Genomic DNA, 21470 nt, shown 5'->3' with positions numbered 1-21470 from the left:
GAACTTCCAACACTATGTTGAATAGGAGCGGTGAGAGAGGGCATCCCTGTCTTGTGCCAGTTTTCAAAGGGAATGCTTCCAGTTTTTGCCCATTCAGTATGATATTGGCTGTGGGTTTGTCATAGATAGCTCTTATTATTTTGAAATATGTCCCATCAATACCTAATTTATTGAGAGTTTTTAGCATGAAGGGTTGTTGAATTTTGTCAAAGGCTTTTTCTGCATCTATTGAGATAATCATGTGGTTTTTGTCTTTGGCTCTGTTTATGTGCTGGATTACATTTATTGATTTGCATATATTGAACCAGCCTTGCATCCCAGGGATGAAGCCCACTTGATCATGGTGGATAAGCTTTTTGATGTGCTGCTGGATTCGGTTTGCCAGTATTTTATTGAGGATTTTTGCATCAATGTTCATCAAGGATATTGGTCTAAAATTCTCTTTTTTGGTTGTGTCTCTGCCCGGCTTTGGTATCAGAATGATGCTGGCCTCATAAAATGAGTTAGGGAGGATTCCCTCTTTTTCTATTGATTGGAATAGTTTCAGAAGCAATGGTACCAGTTCCTCCTTGTACCTCTGGTAGAATTCGGCTGTGAATCCATCTGGTCCTGGACTCTTTTTGGTTGGTAAACTATTGATTATTGCCACAATTTCAGCTCCTGTTATTGGTCTATTCAGAGATTCAACTTCTTCCTGGTTTAGTCTTGGGAGAGTGTATGTGTCGAGGAATGTATCCATTTCTTCTAGATTTTCTAGTTTATTTGCGTAGAGGTGTTTGTAGTATTCTCTGATGGTAGTTTGTATTTCTGTGGGATCGGTGGTGATATCCCCTTTATCATTTTTTATTGTGTCTATTTGATTCTTCTCTCTTTTTTTCTTTATTAGTCATCAATTCAAGATGGATTAAAGATTTAAACGTTAGACCTAAAACCATAAAAACCCTAGAAGAAAACCTAGGCATTACCATTCAGGACATAGGCATGGGCAAGGACTTCATGTCCAAAACACCAAAAGCAATGGCAACAAAAGACAAAATTGACAAATGGGATCTAATTAAACTAAAGAGCTTCTGCACAGCAAAAGAAACTACCATCAGAGTGAACAGGCAACCTACAAAATGGGAGAAAATTTTCGCAACCTACTCATCTGACAAAGGGCTAATATCCAGAATCTACAATGAACTCAAACAAATTTACAAGAAAAAAACAAACAACCCCATCAAAAAGTGGGCAAAGGACATGAACAGACACTTCTCAAAAGAAGACATTTATGCAGCCAAAAAACACATGAAAAAATGCTCATCATCACTGGCCATCAGAGAAATGCAAATCAAAACCACTATGAGATATCATCTCACACCAGTTAGAATGGCAATCATTAAAAAGTCAGGAAACAACAGGTGCTGGAGAGGATGTGGAGAAATAGGAACACTTTTACACTGTTGGTGGGACTGGAAACTAGTTCAACCATTGTGGAAGTCAGTGTGGCGATTCCTCAGGGATCTAGAACTAGAAATACCATTTGACCCAGCCATCCCATTACTGGGTATATACCCAAAGGACTATAAATCATGCTGCTATAAAGACACATGCACACGTATGTTTATTGCGGCATTATTCACAATAGCAAAGACTTGGAACCAACCCAAATGTCCAACGATGATAGACTGGATTAAGAAAATGTGGCACATATACACCATGGAATACTATGCAGCCATAAAAAATGATGAGTTCATGTCCTTTGTAGGGACATGGATGAAATTGGAAACCATCATTCTCAGTAAACTATCGCAAGAACAAAAAACCAAACACCGCATATTCTCACTCATAGGTGGGAATTGAACAATGAGATCACATGGACACAGGAAGGGGAATATCACACTCTGGGGACTGTTGTGGGGTGGGGGGAGGGGGGAGGGATGGCATTGGGAGATATACCTAATGCTAGATGACGAGTTAGTGGGTGCAGCACACCAGCATGGCACATGTATACATATGTAACTAACCTGCACAATGTGCACATGTACCCTAAAACTTAAAGTATAATAATAATAAAAAAAAAAGAAAACTGACAAATATTCACAAAGGGCAAATTTGTAAGCCTTCTGCTGTCCTCCAGGCCATGGCTTTGTTCAAACTAATTAAGAGCACTTCTCTGCATTACGTAGAAATATTTGGTTTACTTTTCAAAAAATCACTCACATGATTGAGAAAGGCATAATCAGAATATTAGCTAATCCCTATCTTCCTGCCAAGCCTCAGAAATGACCAAATAATTTACGTCAGGAAAATAGATTATACTCTGAAAAGGAAGAGGTAGTGGCTTCCAAATGAACTGGACTTGGCTCCTCAGGGCTTTACAAAGAGCCCAGAGCTATTACTACTTGAGAAGGAAGGGAAACAGATACTTGAGTTACTCCAATTTTGCCCTTATTTCTTTTGTAGAAAGCAGTAATAATTTCAGTATTTCATTAATATTGCAAAGACCAGAAATAGTTTTTTCTAACATGAAGTTTCATGTTTGTTCTTGTACAAGGTACTTGTGGACTCAGACAGCAGGGCATTCAAGCCATTCAAGTTATGCCTGAAGCCACTTCTGGTTTACACATTTAGGACTGAATGCACTAATATTTTGTGTAAATTATAGCTGTAAGGAGCATTAAACTTAGTAGTCGTCAGGTGACAGTGGAGCATTGCTGGGCTTAAAATCCATCCTGCCCCCATTTTCTTTTGATGATAGGATGTATTCTTGCCTCACATTAAATTCAGTTTTCAGGACTAATAAAATCTGATTACTCAGTAAACAGATAGCTATGTGTGCTTTATGACTCTAATTTCTGTTGTTTATATCACCTCATAAATTATTTACCATTTTACAGCTGTTTGTGATTTTCACTTCCAGTGTGTTTATATGAAAAGAACCTGAGTATGTGATATCAACCAAATTGAAGTCAAAATATTCGGGACAGTATCGCATAACTGAAATCCACTAACATACACTTGCGCGCACACACACACACACACACACACTTGAGTTCACACAGAAGATGGTTAACCTGCCAGGGGTGGCAATGACTTTAGACAAAACCCACCAAATAGTGAAAGTTTACTCTATTTTTAATGTATTTCCCAGCCCAAAATTGTGGCAGGGAGTCTTTACTATGCAACAGTTAGTATCTAAAACAACAGACTAGATGGATAGTATATTCTTTTGAGAGATTCTGGATTTCCAAGATTATAAATTTTAATGTAAAGAATGAAACGAATTCTCCTAATGGTCTCAGAGCTAATTTACGTTGTAGAGTTATGCATCCTAACCACTGTGTATGGAAGGTAAAGCATTCTTTTCCTTTCATTTAGAAAACTAATTTTCCAATAAATTCAAGTTTAAATGCTTCTGGCTTATCTGTAAAGGAAACACTATTTTGGTTTGCAATTTTTCTATACTTACCTTTTCTTCACCTCGTTTACTGACTTATCCCTGGTGAAAATCCTGAAGATTTTATGAATTCCCAGACATCAAGTAAAAAATTCTCAAAATAAAAACAGACTTGAAGTATAGGAACTCTTCTCTATCTAGAGGGTTACACTTACATATACTGTAATGAAAGAGCATCAATGCAGTTTATTTTAATGCTCCTAATTTCTGAGAATAGCTTCTTAATGCTACATCAGAAGTAAATTCATCACTACTGAATTTGGAAAGCATAATCAAGAAAGACCCATAACTTTATTGGGACTACACAACTTTGCACAGTGCTAGGCACTATGATTCTAAAAAAACAAACAACTGAAGCATGCATGAAGTTCTTCAGCTTCAGGGAATCCATGAACCTCCCCAAACAGTACACAAGTTGTATAGTGTAGTGTGTACGTTTTTTTCTGGGAAGAGGTCCTCTAATTTGAATTAACTTCTAAAGGGGCCCAGAGACGCTAACAGTACAAGGTAGAATTCTAATCTGTTTCTTTAGATTTTTAATAATAATGGGAGCTGTAGACTGCAGGAAGTTCACTTTTGCACATCTGAGAGTCAATTTTAATGGAAAGAGGGTAGAAAACAAACAAGAGTTAATTTGCAAGGACTGGGCAGAAAAAAAAATCCAGAGGGTTGTTTTCTGAGTTTAGGAACATGTTCTGGTTTATAGAGAGGAAATGGAGACATACGTGCTAATACCAGCGGGAAGCAAGGAGACTCCAAAGAGATTCTTCAAGTCCTCAGAAAAGCCAACCTTCAGTATAAATAAAGCAATATCAAGAATTTAAAATGCAATTTAACTCAAGTCCAATTTTCAGTTTCTGCATATTATCAACTTATTTTTATTGATGAATATCACAAACTTCAATCAATACTTTTAAAAATATTATTCTGCATGCATTTAACAAATCTGACAAAAGAACAAGTATCCAGTTTACTTGCATTGTAACTATGACATTTTAACTAAACAATCAATTAACATATATTTAAAACCATTAGGTACAGGTAACAATGAAACACTTCAATGCTTTAATCTGATGGCATCCTACCACTATGCACATGTTCATGTAACACTACTAGTAATTACCCTGAAGCACAGGCAAATGTAGATGGAGGACTCTCCCTAAACAGCAAGTTTAAGGGATTAAATATCATCGTCATCATCATCACTACTGAGAATAAAGCTGCTGCCAGTGGATAGGGGCCCTTCTTCAACACTCCCAAAACCACCCAAAGTCCCCCTCTCATCAGAATCGTCAAACAACTTCTCACTGGAATCTTCCTCCTCATCAAACAACTTCTCATTGGAATCATCATCTTCGAACAACTTTTCATCAGCATCTTCAACTTCCTTTCCATCTGCATCTTCATCTTCCTTGTCGTCTGACTCTTCAAACAGCTTTTCATCTGCATCACCTTCTTCCGCCTTTTTATCAGCAGCTTCAAGCCCCTTTTCATCTGCATATTCTTCATCCTCTTTCTCATCAGACTCATCATCAAATACTTTTTCATATGTATCCTCCTCTTCTTCCTTTTCATCTGAATCTTCGTCAAACTCTCTCTCAGAGCCTTCCTCATCTAACACTTTTTCAGAGCCGTCATCTTCAAATTCGGAGTTTTCAGAGTCATTTTCTTCTAACTCTTTGTCAAGAACATTTTCATGAAGCTCCTTTTCAGAGCCTTCCTCGTCCAAATCTTTCTCGAGACCATTTTCTTCAAATTCTCTTTCGGAGCCATCTTCAGACTGTTTTTCAGAGCAGTCTTCATCAGACTCTTTCTCTGAGTCATCTTCTTCGGACTCTTTTGTGGGGCCAACCTCCTCTTCAGACTCCTTGTTGAGGTCATCTTCAGATTCCTTTGCAAGGCCATTCTCTTCACAATCATTTTTGAGTGTCTTCTTTTTAGACTCTTTTTTAGGACTACCCTCTTCAGATCCTCTTACGGGATTGCCTTCTTCAGACTCTTTTTGGGAGCAGCTGCCTTCAAACCCTCTTTTGGGGCAGCCCTCTTCAGATTCTTTTTCAGGGCAGCCTTCTTCAGCCTCTTTTTCGGGGCTACTTTCTTTAGCATTGTTTTCAGAAGCACCTTCTTCAAATTCTCCCCCATCTTCTGTCTTTTCAAACTTCTTCTCATCTATAGGTTCTTCAAACACCATTCCAGTTGCAGTTTCTTGAGCATTCATTTTAGATGTGCTGGGGTGCTCTGAAAAATGCCTTGCTCTAGAAGGCCCTGCCCTTTCGGAAGCAGAGACAGAATCTGAACGCCTAAGGCCTCTGTTGGCCTCAGGAGCATTGAGGAAAGCCTCCCATCCTCTCAGCCTTTCCTCCCTTTCTCTTGAGGTTTCCTCCACCTGTGGATAAATGGAGACTGCCATTAAAATAAGTTTCAGGCAAAAGGTTACTTCTCTGAACATATCTAATATTGATGAAACAACCTTAATTTTATAAAGCATCTCTTATTAGGAAATGAAAGCAATTCCGTCTTCAGTTTTCAAAACTTTACATCTTGATTTACTAGAGTTGACCTTAAATAAGACCACTTAAATAAAGGCCAAATATCACAGTACTGCAGAAATGTCTCATCTCTTAAAAAGCTAATATTTGAGCTCTGTCTATACTTTACAGCATACAAAGGAAGAGTAACATTTGGTTGAATGTGTTCTTTTCTTATCACTATTCTGAACAAGCCTCAAACTTTCAGACTTAGAAACTGAAAGACTCAAACATTTCTCTATCTTCTGAATGGAAAATATTATTTAAAAGAAGCATTGTAAATAATTAAGAGGAAGAGTAAAAAATTAAAATATATAAGTAAATAAAAATAAAAGAAGCATTGTTACATTAAATAGGTTAAACCAAACCCAAAATTTACATCTGAAGGATCAGTATTTGTTGGTAATGAAACAATGTGTGTGCCCTTGACAAGCAGCAGAATTTACCTGATAATCTGTAGTCCCATCCCATGCCTGGGCAGTGATTTGACGGCCACCAAACCATCTTCCATCGAGAGTCTGAATACAATAATCAGCTTCCTCTGGATCCCGAAAGGACACAGAGGCCACACCATCTGGGTGCCTCTAGAAAGATAAGAAAGAAAAAAAAGGAATGAATGATAAGATTAAAAATAAAACACATACATTTCACAAAGTAGGTAAGTAGTAGTGTTCTCTCTGATACTCTGAAGTAAAAGACTTTATGTATGAAGTCTTTCTTCCATTTTATCCCAGCCAGTCATGTGCAGTCAGCTGCTTCTTTACCTCAATCTTACCTAGCAAGAACCAAGCACAATGTCCTTGGAAATGTTTCTGCTGACATCCCTGTCTAATGAGAAGCAGGACAGTATAATTGTTAAGAGTGTAAACTCTGAAGTCATATTGCCCTGGGATTAAATCCTGGCTCTGTCAGTTAACAAATGAACAACCTTGAGCCAGGTGTTCAATTTCTAAAGTGTTAGCTTCCTCATCTGTAAAATGGGTATAATAGTGCTAACCTGCCTCAAAGGGTTTTGAGAAGTGAGATAACATGTAAAGTAGCTTGTAATACACAAGCAATAAATGGTGACTCTTAATTATTGGGTGTCAATTTTTGAAGTAAAAAGAGGATGAGAAGAGGAAATATACAGGAGAATACTGTCCCTGATTGTTCCAAATATGGAGGATGAGAATAATTCACAAAGAGGGGAAAATGTGACTAATAGGGAACCAGAGATCTCATACATTTTTCTTGTACCTTCTTTCACCTGATCATGTACTCTAGGGTAATGAAGACGGAAAATAAGCAAGGCATACCAAATCTATCAAATCCTTGGCTTGTAATCCATGTTCATCTCATTATTGCTAATAGATGATTATCACAAGATAGTGGACTACTATATAAAAACATTAATCTAAAATTCAGGGGTATACTAACATCTGAGAAGAACTTATACGGTGGAGGAATTATTGCTTTAGGATCCATATGTCCAAGCCATGAACTTACATCAAAGAGAAGGAGTTTCCTAATTTGTCCAAACTTCGAACACTCTACTCGAAGGTCTTCTCTGATCTCATTCAGCACCAACGGATCATCCTGAAAAATATGCATGATTAAAATGGGTTTGCTCCCTTCTTTAACTATAAATCCTGAGAATCCAATTTCTTGTTCTGATAAATCAACAAACAGAAAAAGGTTTTGCTTAAGGTTGTGTTTTTCATTCTATACAATTTTTTAAAAACTCAAAATCAAATAAAATTATACTACTACATACACTGCTACTCCTATAGGTTTGCCCTGCTTTAAACAAAGGAAATGGACAAGTATGGCAGGCAGCAGAAGGGGCCTACAGTGGCAGAGCAGGAGAAGATGGTGGAAGTCCTGTGGCACATATTCAGTCAGACTGCTAATTCCTATGCTCTGCATGAGCATCAACATCACACTGATAAGAGCCCTTTGCTTTGTGTTTTGGATACATTCCTATTTACAGAAATGTTGTAATGGAGAGAGAGAGAGCAATATATCCCTTTTATTGACTAAGTGTCCTAAGATTGATTTTTGTGCTTCCAAGATGCTATTTTAACTCACAGAATAAACATTGTAAGGATTACTGTTCGTCTTGTCTCCTACCACACTGTAACAGAACCATACAAATAAGGAGCTGTTATTAAGCATGCAATAAAATACATTCTTAGCTGTTGCTTTCTTGCAACTATGAGCCTATTAAGAACATTCAAGTACTGCTGTTTCTAGTAGCCTAGAGTTCGGGTGGAAATCTCCCTATAACAACAAAATGATTTAAGATTCCCTCTGGGAATTAACAAATCTCTCTCCAAGTACCAATGCATAAAAAGGGCTCAGGAAAAGCTACATTATCAGCTTGAATTTCAACTATATAAAAATATAAATGAAGATATCCTATCTACAAATTTCTATTGAAGGTGACTTATACTTTCTAGGAAACATTTAAGAGCATCTATCTTTCTTACACGCTTTCATTTTTCTCATCAGCTAAAGAGGAACTATAGAGAATTGTGGCTTTCCTCCCGTAAGGTTCTTCAAAAAGCAAAAATAAGCTGGCAGGGAGTTACTGAAATCTGATTTAAAATAAAAAATATAAAATTGTACTCATTTGCATAAATCTGAGGCTTCTAAAACTACAGTTGGCAGAACTCTGGACTTCCCCACTTATAAAACTCAATTTTGGAGAAGCAGCCAATTTGCTTTATACAAAATGATCAGACCTGAGAAGAATAAGGAGTAGAGAATAAAAGTTATGGCTTTTGACGTGTGTGTGTGTGTGGGGTTAGCTCCTATTAGAGTGAGTGCTTTCAGAAGGCAGGACCTTTGTTTTACTGAGTTTCAGATACCTCACAGAAAATGGCACAGACTTTTGTACAAAGCCAATATTCAAGAAAATCTTTTTAAGAATTTGATAAACTGTTTCTAATACCTCTCTTTTATACACCAAGGAAAATCAGGATTATATCAAAAACAAAAAAAAAACTGTGTCAACATGTTTAACAACTTTTAAATTGAAGCTTGATTCCATGGTGGGGGTAGGCATCACCTCCATTTCTACACCAATGTCTCAGTGCTTTGCTTTTTTTTTTTTTTGAAGACAGAGTCTTACTCTGTTGCCCAGGCTGGAGTGCAGTGGCGCGATCTTGGCTCACTGCAGCCTCTGCCTCCCGGATTCAAGTGATCCTCGTGCCTCAGCCTTCCAAGTAGCTGGGATTACAGGTGCGTGCTATCATGCCCGGCTAATGCATTTGAGTTTCGACTCTTCATGTCTTGGTATTCAAATTTGCCAGGCAATGCATTTTAAAGTAAGGATTTGAATTAAATACTGAAGACCCTCTGAAGTTACATTAAAAATGTTAGCCTTCAGATCAGACAGTATTCTTAGGTATGTTGCTTCTAACTGTTTGGAATCAAAATATACCCCTCCACCCAAAATCTGACTCCTTTCAGATATCTCAGGATAACCTGACAATTCAGTTTTTGTTTTCCACTAAAAAGCTCAATGCTGCTGTGTGTTCTTTAGGCTCATATGGAGTCTTCAGTCAAATCAAACACTCCCCCAAAACATGCAATAAAAGCAGGTTTTCCTGTTGGACACTTCTATCGAAAGTTATATAATGTCTATACCAGTGTTGTCCAATAGAAGGTTCCGTGATAATGAAAATGTTGTATATCTGCATTATCCAATATGGTAACTACTAGCTACATGTGCCTAGTAGAAGCGATGAACTGAATTTTATTTCATTTTAATTAACTTACATTTAACCACACATGGCTACAGTCTACCATATCTGACAGCACAGGTCTACACTGAGGTTCAGGTGCTCAGAGACAGCGAACAAAAGCAAGATTATTTGTGACTCTTCTTGTTGACACGCTCTCAGCAAGATAGTTGGACCATGTGAGGCCAGGAAGGTGGGCAAACAAGGACAGCATCACCAAGCATTTCTTTGTGAACTAATTCCACCACGGCCAAGACAATGTCCCACCATCCTTTGTGGCATAAGCATCTAAGAAGAAAATTTGCTTTCATTTGCAAAGATGCTGAAGAGAAAATGTTTTATCCACTGGCTGAATGAAAAGACTCTGGCTTGTAAATAACAAGGGTTTCATTTAGCAATTCTTTCAATTCTTCATCACATAAATATTAAGGGCCAACTGTGTGCCAGGCACAATTCTATGTACTGAGAATACAGCAGCAAACAAGGTAGACAAAATACTGGGTGTCATGGAGCTCACATTCTAGTAGACGAGTCAAAATTACTTCAGATAATAATAAATGCTATGAAGGAAACAAAATAGGGTAGTATAAAGGCTCTGTAACTCCAAAGTAATGTTTATACTAAACCAAGACGATTAAAAAAAAAATCAGGAATTTGCAAGCATGAAACTTCTATCTTTAAAAATATTCACTGGAGGGAATGTATAGGGGTCAAGGTAGAATAAATGTGGTTTTGGGGAAAGAATATTTGTTAAGCTGGGAAAAGCTAAGTCTGCCTGGGGTGATCCTTAGACTCAAATAAGGTATTTCAATGAGCAAGGCAGGCGGTAGAAACAAGAATAGATAAAATTACACAACAGACTTCTACTTGCAGAGGTTCCACATACTTTGAATTAGGTTTGCATTTACATTCACACTTGAGTGGCAGGAGTATGAAATGTGTGAATCAAAGACCTCAAGTCACAGAAATAAATATGTCACCTAATAAATCACTTATTTAGCAGGGGGATAAAATGTAATAAATAATAGGAAATCCCGGAGTTGTATTTAGCAGACTAAATATTGTGATCAATCTATGCATTTATTTTATATGCTGCTTTAATGACTATGATCTGGTTTTTTGTTTTGTTTTATTTTGTTTTGTTTTGAGATGGAGTCTCGCTCCGTTGCCCAGGCTGGAGTGCAGTGGCGCGATCTTACCGTAACCTCTGCCTACCAGGTTCAAGTGATTCTCCTGAATCAGCCTCCTGAGTAGCTGGGATTACAGGTATGCGCCACCATGCCCAGCTAATATTTTTGTAACTCTATGCATTCATTTTAAAGTTATTGCTAGCAAAAACAGTATTTCAAAATGCATCTGGTATGCACGTGTTTATAAACCATACTTCATTATCACTGCAACTATAAAACTGTAAACTGTTATATTTCAAAATTCTTCCAGATTTCTAGTCAGAAGAGATATCAATCAATCTCATAAATAAACCACACGTATATTTCCAATGACCTCAAAAGACGCCCAAACTCCATAGGTACACAGTAAACCTTATCACAACACTATTCATTGAGATAGAGCTGAACTGTTGTCCATTTTGGGGCCCTCTCTAAGGGAGCTACAATTATATTACCATTTTGACTGTTTAAATGCACAAAAGGGTCAGGAATGGGCACTGATTACAACTAGATTACTGGTAAAAACGGAATTTTACGTTATGAACATTTTTCTCTGTATAACTTGCTATCTGTATAACCTGCTTTCTGTATAACTTGCTATCACTAATTTCAGAACCAGGGAGAGAATAAAGAGTTGTTTCTCCACAACAATAAAGTCAGTCTACACCAGTAGACAGAGATAAGAATAGAGGCAGAATGTAACACAAGGTACTTTGATGACAATATTCCTCAGAACTCCTTGTTCTTTGCTCCTCCTTTATTCACTTTTTTGAGGGGAGGAAGGACAGTTCCATTCACTTTTTTTAAAATCACTTTAAAAAGTTGATACATAACAGATGTACTTATTCACTTTTACTTGCTGTTCTTGGAATTTTCCACGGACATTAAGCGTTATAACTTTTAGTACCAAACTGAAGTTTGCATTTACAATTGTGAAGCTGGTACTCCCCACCAAAATCAGGCCATACTTGTTGGCTTGCACTGAAAATCCACAAGCAGTTCCCATAAATCTTTTGATGATGATATTTTTCAATGGTTTCCCATACCAAGTAGCTGCTGTTTGGGGCGCAGTATGGTTATTAAACAGTCTTATCTGTGATACACTTTAAAACAATACTGGGCTAAACAAAGGGAAGGGAAATCAAAAGACTTAAGTAGCTTCTTGGCTCCATCTTCCTTTACTACTCGCTGCACAAACACGTAGGAGGTGACGTGACAAAGATAAGGCGAGGTAAGCTCCAGGCTCCCTTGAGAGAAAAAAAGCCTATCAGCATTTCTATCAGTAAGCACACCACTTCCTACCTCAAAATCCATAGGATGAAACATATTCTTGATGATGACAACTCGCTCATGGCGCATCCGGGATGGTCCGGCTCGCCTCTCAGGTCTCCAATCCAACTGCCTGAGGCAATGAAGCAGTAACAACAAACTGTAAATTTTGCTTCAGACTTGTTGGAGAGAGAAAAGAATGATTTGTTCATACAATACTTAGAGTATTTAATAAAGATAATTACTGGATTTTACAACAACAAACTGTATTTCAGTCATAGTTCCAGTCAGAAAACTTTCTGAAATAAAAATAATGGGCAGGGGGCCGTGTGCGGTGGCTCATACCTATAATCCCAGCACTTTGGGAGGCCGAGGTGGGCGGATCACTTGAGGTCAGGAGTTCAAGACCAGCCTGGCCAACATGGTGAAACCCCATCTCTACTAAAAATACAAAAATCAGCCAGGCGTGGTGGTGCACGTCTGTAATCCCAGCTACTGGGGAGGCTGAGGCATGAATATAGCTTGAACCCCGGAGGTATAGGTTGCAGTGAGCCAACATTGCACCCCTGCACTCCAGCCTGTGTGACAGAGTGAGACTCTTGCCTCAAATAAATAAAATAAAATAAAATAAAATAAAATAAAAGGCAGAGGCAAAATGATCCCAGTATCTGAAATCCCCAGATGAAATGTTTTTCAGGGCAACTGTTGTCTGATTATACAAACATTCCAATGAGACCCTTGAAAAATCTCTAATTCTTAGTATTTATGAGTTCAGAAAGACATACCTTGAGGCTAAAAAATATTTTTAAATTGTATTGGTTTTTAGGTACTTTATCATTATAAAAAACAAACTGCACTCAAATACATAAAACTACTCTGTTACAATCATAAATTTTACTGATATTGTTTAAAAAATATGTGGTTATCAATTTTACCTACACTTGTAAAAACAATGAGACATCACAACTAAATGCTTTTATGATATTTAATTAGTTTAAGCATGGTGTTAGAAGTGTTAGTAGAATTTACTCTGATAAAAGTATTTATCATTTTGACTAATTTCTTAAAACTAGTATATTTCAAAGTATATTAAACAAACAGAATAATAATAGAAACTTGATGACATTATGTATATACTACATACAACTACAGTAAATACAATTATAAAATCCTGTCATTTCTAATTCCTATAACAAACCAGTATAGAAAAATTTAGCTCCTGGTAACACTGATTTCAATCCACACAGAAGTAAACGGTTCTGGTACATAAGCCTAAACTATCTTATTTAATTTGATGTTCAACGTTTTCCAAACAGATGGCTTCTCTTAGCTCATTTAAGCCCTTATTATATTACAAATAGACACTCTGGAAAATTAAAATCCCCACCACTGCTAAATCTAAACCTATTGTATAGATTGCTAAAGGTACCTGATAAGCTAATGAAATTATTTTAAAATAATGTGTAGGCACACTTGACAGAATAAAACTAGATGGCTATTACCAAAAATATACTCTAGAATATATGGAACCTTTCAAAAGGGAAAAAAATTACAAACTTTTGTTGCATAGACAGCTTCTTCTTATAGTCTTTGCACTTCTTCTTCTTCTTTGAGGCATCATATTCTCCCTTCAGTTGAAACTTTGCCACCTCAACATGTAATTTGTAGCCTCTGATTTCATCTTCATCCAAAAGTTTTAATGCAAGTTCCACAGATTCTCTCTTTATAAATGTAAGATAAAATATAGTCAGTTATACAACGAAATAAAACTTCAGGAGTTTTTTAGATGAACGATGATTATACATAAAATAATTAAAATTCTTATATTTATATATTATGAATATATGAGATCTCTTTCTCTCTTTGAGATAAAGAACTCTAGAATCTGAACCAGGAAACCCGCATCTGAGACACAGCTGTCCCTAAGCGGCTGTGTGAACTTGGGTAAATTATTCAAGCTTCCTGAGCCCCAATATCGTCGTATGTAAAATGGAAATAGTTAATACCTTCATCACAAGGTTCTTGACAAAATTAAATGAAATAATGCATAGAAAGGATAAGGACTAACATATGGTAGGTGTTCAATAAATATTATTATTGGGTAATTTTGTCTCTTGAGGCCACAATTTCTCATTTGCAGAATGAAGGGAGCAAATCTGCATGATTTCTAAGGTGTATTTCTTTTAAAATTCTATAATACTCTTACTTAAAAGACTAGATGACTCAAGGAATTGGGAAGACCATAGCCAGCCTTTAATTTTTTGGTTCATCCATTAAATTGTAAGTCTGTAATACACTGAGAAGTAGAAGACAATTATCTGATGACTTGTACTTTATATTAAATACATGTATGGATTCCAGGTCTTAGAGAAAGGACAGTTATCAGCCCTATACAAACAGAGTCAAAGATCAGAGGACCTGTAGAAAACAAAAATGGATAACTGAACTCAGTTGCTCACATATATGGGTCCTGGAATAATTCACTATATTTTCCTGGAACTCAATTTACTGTTTTGACAATCTTGTACTTCTATGGGTCTCAAAACTCAATTTTTTTCCTTTAAAAATTTAAAAAATCTAACAGAACTCCCTAAGAATCTGTTCGCAGATTTTTTAATAATCCTTAAAGAACTTATAAAACTCTCAAATCTCCTTACATTTGAACATTACAAAACTACCATCCTAAAATGGTCATGCTCATGTCCCATAACCATCACGTTTAAGATTCAGGTCAAAAACCTATTTCCCAAAAAGCTGTCAGCTTAATCCTACTCTCTTCTGATCTCACTGGAATACTGTATACTCACAACACACCTGTGGTGTTTGTACTTTTGCTTTACCATTTTGACTTTACTCTGTAATTATTTTCAGGTTTGACTTATGTACATGTCATCATTTGTTCTGTACCCTGTGATAATGTATAACACATGCTCCTAAGGTGGCAGGTGTTCCAGAAATGATGGCTGCCTCTGGCATTGAGGTTTCTTTGTGTAATTTATGGTACTATGACTACATACAGTTCTGCAAATTTCTCTTAATACCACTCTCTCTTTTCTCACATTCAAAAAAATATTTTAAAGCAGTAAGAATAAGCTATCGTCTCCTTCATGGTCTAATTCAAGGGTCAGAAAAATCCTTTTGTTAAAGGGCCAGTTCGTAAATATTTTAGGCTTTGTAGGCCACAAGGTCTGTGCTGCAACCACTCAACCCTATCAGTGAAACACAAAGGCAACCATAGACAAATGCATAAATGAATTAGTGTGGCTGTGTTCCATAAAGCTGTATTTACCAAAACAGAGCCCGAGTTTGCTGAACCCTGGTGTAATTCATTCCAATGGACAACTAAAATGTTACTGGCTTTTTTTCTTCTTGAATTTTTAAAATGTAGTCTGAATTGACTGTACATATCAATAAAGAAATCTTTCTAGTGAGAATTTTTCAAGACAAAAGAAGCACTCCAGTCGCATACTTATATAATACTTTCACCTGATAACATATTTTCTTAAAACAAGTGAATAATCTTACCAATGTGATACACACAGGTACTAACTGAAATTTCAGTTTTCTTCGTATCCTGTTTTGAACAGTTCTTGGTGTTGGTTATCATCTATAGAAATTATAGCCCTGGTTCCTGAGTTAAAAACGAAGATACAAGAAACTTATTTGATCATACAACTTACTTTCAAATAACAGCAAAGACCGTCTCCTTTAAGATTTCCTTGATTATCTTTGTAAAGTTTGACCTTAAATTCTTCTGTCTGAGGATCTCTCATAATAATGCCAAACTTGGACATAAGTTGTATGAATTCATCCACTGTAATATCTGGAGGCAAACCTGTCATTCAAGAAAAATTAAAAAACATTTATAATTGATAATGAAGGTGAATTACTTAGCATTCTACCAATTAGAAATCTATAACTTAGGTGAATGCAATGTTGATTTTCTAAATGTATGTAAAAGTTTTACATTTACGGAACTGAAGAAATTTCACATTTTTGTGTGCTCAAATATACATTAAAATTATGCTTTCTTGAGGGCCTCACTGAATGGGAAGGGACACACTGCTGTAAGTTACATTAACCAGGCCCAAAGGTTGGTATGCAAAGTTACACACTAAATTTCTTGGTTCTGTAATGAACACACATATTCCTTACTAATATAAATGGCTGAACAAAAAATGACACAATGATAAAAAATGGACTCTGGAGAAACTGAAAGCTAAAAATCACTTTGTGAAAAATCTCAAAATTAAGTATTTCCTACCTTAAACCTGTTTAAAAAGTTATACATACCAGACACGTATACATTTGTATTTCTGTCTTCTTCAACATGAAACCATCCTAGAAATCAAAATTAATTAAATAAATAAAACACTTGCAAAAAAAGATAAGAGTCATATTATGGAATCTTGACAAAGTAGCAGTTTCTTGAAACTTCCAGGACGACCTTTCTGTTACTCTTAAAAGACCAAGATAAACTAACTCAAATCACTACCCAGCTTTCAAAAGATTTAAATCTTTTGACAAATAATTAGTTTTAGAGCCCTATCTGGAAAAAAGATGGCCAGTTTATCTTGATTCTTTATAACTGACACTACCTTAAAGAAAAAACTTACCTTATTCCTTCAAAGCTATTGTAATTCTCGAAAAAGCAACTGTACCTATGCACACCCATATTTTTAATTTTTACACTTAAAATTTGTAAGCTAGAACCACTTACCTGACTCAGCCTTTCTTTTTTCTCCCTTCTTTCTGGCATCAGTGGGTTCCGGAGCTTTTTCTTGTGGAGGTTCCTCTGCAGTCCTAGCATGGACATCTTCAACATTTGCGGTAGAACTAGATGCGCCATCGTTAGAGAAGCCATAATTGGCCTGATATGTAGCAATGAAATCTTCAGTAATCTACACAAGCAATTCAACAGACCCGGACAGAGAGATTCAAAATTATTTCCACCCATAAGAAGTTTAAATTGTGTTTTTACAGCATAGTTACACAACTTAACACAAAAGTGTTTCTGTGGATAATAGTTGTAGTTATTAAGGTATAAATGCAAGAATAGTCACCTTCTATAGAAAATTGTGCATACGGTGATAAAAAATAAGACACAAGTACTTAGATGATCAATGCAAAAGTCTGAGATACGATTTAAAGCATTTTAAGTGATGCTGGCACCTTTTCTAGTTGTTTCATTTATTAATTACTACCTCTCTACACTCTACTTGACTAAGGCTACAAATACATACAACAAAGGAAGAACCAGATAATAAAACAATAAAAACCAACAGTCAATGAATAATCTAACCACAGAATCCAATTTTCTCTTACTGTACAGATGCACAAATATACATGTACAGTAAGTACTTAAATATCTGTATGCAGAGAGCACAGAGAACAGAACTCTGATTTGGTATATAAAGAATGGGGTTAACAATTGTAAAACTAAATGCTCATTTTAACTTTATCACAAATTAAATGACGTTATATTTTAGTATCAGAACAAATTAAAGACAAATCCAACTCATATCTATCTTCCTCCCCTTTGGGGGAAAAGCGTTATTGCAAAACGAAAGAAATATAGTTATATCATCATACCAATCAATATTAGGCAGGCATGGAATGGGGAAAACGTAAAACCCAAAGTTTGAAGAGGTATGGGCTTCAACAACATAAAAGGATAAAGTCACACATTAATCCATTACCACACCTTTGTTAAAAGTATTCAGAATGCTGAAGAAACCAAATCTGCACTCAAACTAGCACTACCAATACAGAAGTGAAATCATAAATTTTAACAATCTGGAGGGATCCGAATATATATACAAATACAGAATGGGAAAGAAAAGTTGCAAAAGAATTTTTAAAATAGCAGTCCAGTCGCGCAGTGGAGACAGGTTTTGTATCATTGACTTGCAAGTCAATTCGTGTGCTATTAGTGTGCCCTTTCCTGCTCATGAGAGCCAGATTAAAAGGGCACTTTTACCACAAAGTTTACAGAATCAAGTTTAACATTAGTTATTTTACTTCAAAGCTGAAATAAAAATACTTAGCAATTTCCAAGTATTCCAAACAAACATACACAGATTTTCCATCTGTATTCTGTGTATCTCCAGTCTTATTCCTGTGGTTATATGGTTCAAACATATATGCCTAGGGAAAAAATTTACTAGGAAAGTAAAGCAAGGTACAAAGAAAGTTCAATTAGTAAAGATATATAAACAGCTACTTTAAAAAAGAAATCAAGAAATTGCATTTTGCACATAGTACATAAGCTAAACATCTGAGTTCCTAGGACAAGTGGGGTTGGCTACAAGAAATGGACAGGTACTAAATTTGTTCTTGGTATTTTTCCTCTTTGCAATAAAAAGCAGTCATGTAATAATCAACTGTGACCTTCACAGACAAGATTAATAAACATAGAAAAGACTTAAAAATTACATTTAAGACACTACCCTAAAGATTTACGTTCCTTTACACATCGGTGCCCCAACAAACACAACAAAAAGAAGCGTCGCTATCCAAGGGGGCTAGGACGAAGGACCAAGGATCTCAGCAAAGCAAACGTAAAAGGAGTGCCCCGCGAGGCTGGCCAGGCGGCCCGCTCTGCAGTGGCGCCCGTGGCACTCTCCTACCTTGGGGAACCAAGCCTTTTTGTCCAGGTCCCACTCGTAGGGAGTGTCCGTCGGCTGCTGCCCGAGAGAATCGGGTTCTCCGCCGGCATCGGTCTGGGTGTCACCATCCTTGCCGTCTCCGTACAATTCTTGCATTCGCAACTGCTCATCAAACTCATCGTTCCCATCCAAGTTGGTGCCGCTCATGTTTCCTACCTAGCTCAGGAGCAGGATTCAGAAGAACTAAGAGGCCGAAATGACGCTGGAGCTGAGGAGAGAAAGGGAGGTCGACCGCGCTCTGCTCGCGCCCCGCCGCCCCCCCCCGGCCCGCCTCCCCGCTGCGCCCCAGCAGTCCCCGGGAAATCGCGGCCGCTCGGCTGCTGCACCGCCCCCGTCTCTGCCCGCCCACCGCGCGCGCGCGCTGATGCTGTGAGCTCGGCCGCGCCGCCGCCCACCTGGCTTGCTCCGCCGGACCTCGGCACCGCCGCTAGGTCCAGGGCGCTGCGGGAGCGCGCAAGCGCGCTGCCGCCACCGCCGCCGCCGCCGACCGGATCTGAGGCGACTGCGGCTCGCTCGGCAACGTCAGGAAATTACTTGTAAACTAAGCCCTGCTCAGGCCGACGAAGCCGCCATTGTCGGCGCGTAGCGACGTCGCGAGTCGCGCCGACACGCCCACTATGGCGTCAAAAAGCGCCGTCGCCGGCACGCGGCGCGAGGCCCGGGGAGGCGGGGTGCCGGGGTTGCGGGGACGCGCTGCTGCTGCGCGTCGACGCCCACCGGGGTCGGGTTTGGGGCGGGGCGAGGGCCACTGGGAACCCGCGGCGCCTCAAGGGCCTTGAGCTCCGCGGGGTCCCCGGCGGATCGGCCGGCCCGGGAGGGAAACGGAAGGAAGGCGTGGGAATATTCCCTCGCGGGGGTGGCCGGGCGGGTTTCGCGAGGGCGCCATCTTAGGGGAGTGGGTGGGGCGGACGGGACAAATTTCTCTGGCTTTGAGAAAACGACGCGCCTCCTTCGCCCAAAGGCCCCTCCCCCGCTCAGGAACCGCGTCTTTTACTTGTTTCTTTACGACTCCCTGGGATAGACACCGGATCTTGTTCATCTTGGTAGCCTAAACTCCTGGTACCGGCTCTGGTGTCTAATGCGGAATGAGCGAATGAATGAACGAATGAGGGGTAGAAGGGCCAACTTTCTTTTTCTGGTGTCAGCCTTCTCCTTTATCGGTCTCATACCTTCCTCTGGCTGGAGTTCGACTCCATGGGAAGGATGGAAAGGGCAGCAGTTGCTTGCCTCTTGTACTGCAGATTTCAGTGGCGCTCGAGCTTCGAACTTGAAACTTAAGCATAAATGTAAACATCCCAGTGTAAACACCAGCTTTATTGGCCGGGAAACTCCGCTTGTCATTCTTTTAGAAAGACACAGCATACTTTTTGTTCTAAACAGAACTTTGTTTTCAGGAATTACACTCATTGCTGAAAAGGAAAAGGTCCACATTTTTAAGTTGGGCAGGTATTTATTGAGCCCCTACTAAGTGCAGGGCACTGCATGAGGCTCTGGCGACCCAGGAGTCGACAAGACAGGCACAGCTCAGGGGAGACAGAATTAAGATGGTTGGCACCTGACAGATATGAGATGCTGGAGGACAGCAGTTTTCAAACTTTTTGGTTCCAGGTCCTTTTTACACTAAAACACTGAAAACCCCAAAAAACGTTTGTTTGTGGTTTATACTTACCAATATTTCTGCACAAAAATGAAAGCGGCTGTTAAAAAATATTAATTCATTAAAATAATAAGGAACCCATTAGTGTAAACATAAATATCATAACCCGGGCTTGAGGTCCGGGAAAACCTTACCAGAAGAAATTATTTCACTATTCCAGTGACCTTCACTTCTAAACATAGCAGTTGAGTACTACTTCTAGAAAATCCTGGCTCCCCACACACCAGTTGTGTGAATCTATGGTTTCAACGATAACAACAGTTTTTAATAGTTTGGGTTAGTTTTTTTTAAAATTACATTTCTTTTTCATGGAGTTCTCGTTCTGGCAGGAACTCTTGGAGAACTGAATTTGTGTGCACTTTTATGATATAGGTAATGTGAGTTTTATTAGGCTTAAACTTTGCTAAATATTTTTTCCTGGATCCAAAAATAGCATACAGCTGTTTTCAGCAATGTGTTATTGGGCTCCCATTTCATTCCCGAGTTCACAGCATAGGTGATAATATGCGACACCACCCTACTGCACATATCATTGAGTGCCGGCTCTACCACAACCGTCTTTTGAGCAGGTGACTTAAAGGGTTCCTTATGCTTATGTCCCATGTCACCCAGCCATCCTGGCCCAAAGGCTGCCCAGGGTCTGTGTGGTGACCTGGCAGATAGCTCTGCATTCTAGACTGGATTTGACTGAGCCAGTGAGAACCTCTCCCAGAAAGTTTGAGTATGGAACATACAGGGATGTGGTCAGAGTAGCAAAGAAGCAAGGAGATACTCCCAGGGAAGGTAAAAGGCAGAACAGAGGCCTGCTGTGGAGAAGTTCCCCACGGGTGAGAGGAGCAGCTGAAGCAGCGAAGGAGGGTCACTGAGTCACCATACTAGTGAGGCAGTGGAGTTGAGAGGTACACACATTGTACCTGTAATGGCATTCTGTTTGGTCGTGAGAACTGACAGTTTATAATTGCACAATGCTGTGGTCTCTGTGAGGCCTGGTTCCTATTTTTTCTCACTTCCCTGC

The 21470-nt window shown here is 38.5% G+C and overlaps 1 protein-coding gene across 2 annotated transcripts; it reads right to left on the bottom strand.

Annotated features, from left to right (window-relative positions):
- Positions 1–4286: 4286 nt before the first annotated feature.
- On the bottom strand, positions 4287–19774 carry HTATSF1 (HIV-1 Tat specific factor 1). 2 transcript variants are annotated; one of them, XM_019019637.3, is made up of 10 exons: positions 19194–19774; positions 18760–19006; positions 16851–17031; positions 16424–16471; positions 15811–15965; positions 13688–13851; positions 12164–12263; positions 7453–7542; positions 6414–6551; positions 4287–5825 (listed from the first exon to the last, which is right to left on the bottom strand). In XM_019019637.3, exons 2-10 carry the CDS (start codon positions 18943–18945, stop codon positions 4620–4622), a joined length of 2268 nt encoding a protein of 755 aa, XP_018875182.1. In that variant the 5' UTR covers positions 18946–19006; positions 19194–19774; the 3' UTR covers positions 4287–4619. The 2 variants fall into 2 exon arrangements, with proteins under 2 accessions (XP_018875182.1, XP_004064985.1); XM_004064937.4 differs by lacking the exon at positions 19194–19774 and having other exon boundaries at positions 18760–19136.
- Positions 19775–21470: the final 1696 nt, after the last annotated feature.

Source organism: Gorilla gorilla, chromosome X (assembly GCF_029281585.2).
Source record: "Gorilla gorilla gorilla isolate KB3781 chromosome X, NHGRI_mGorGor1-v2.1_pri, whole genome shotgun sequence".
Taxonomy (NCBI): domain Eukaryota; kingdom Metazoa; phylum Chordata; class Mammalia; order Primates; family Hominidae; genus Gorilla; species Gorilla gorilla.
This window is presented reverse-complemented; position numbering and strand designations above follow the sequence as displayed.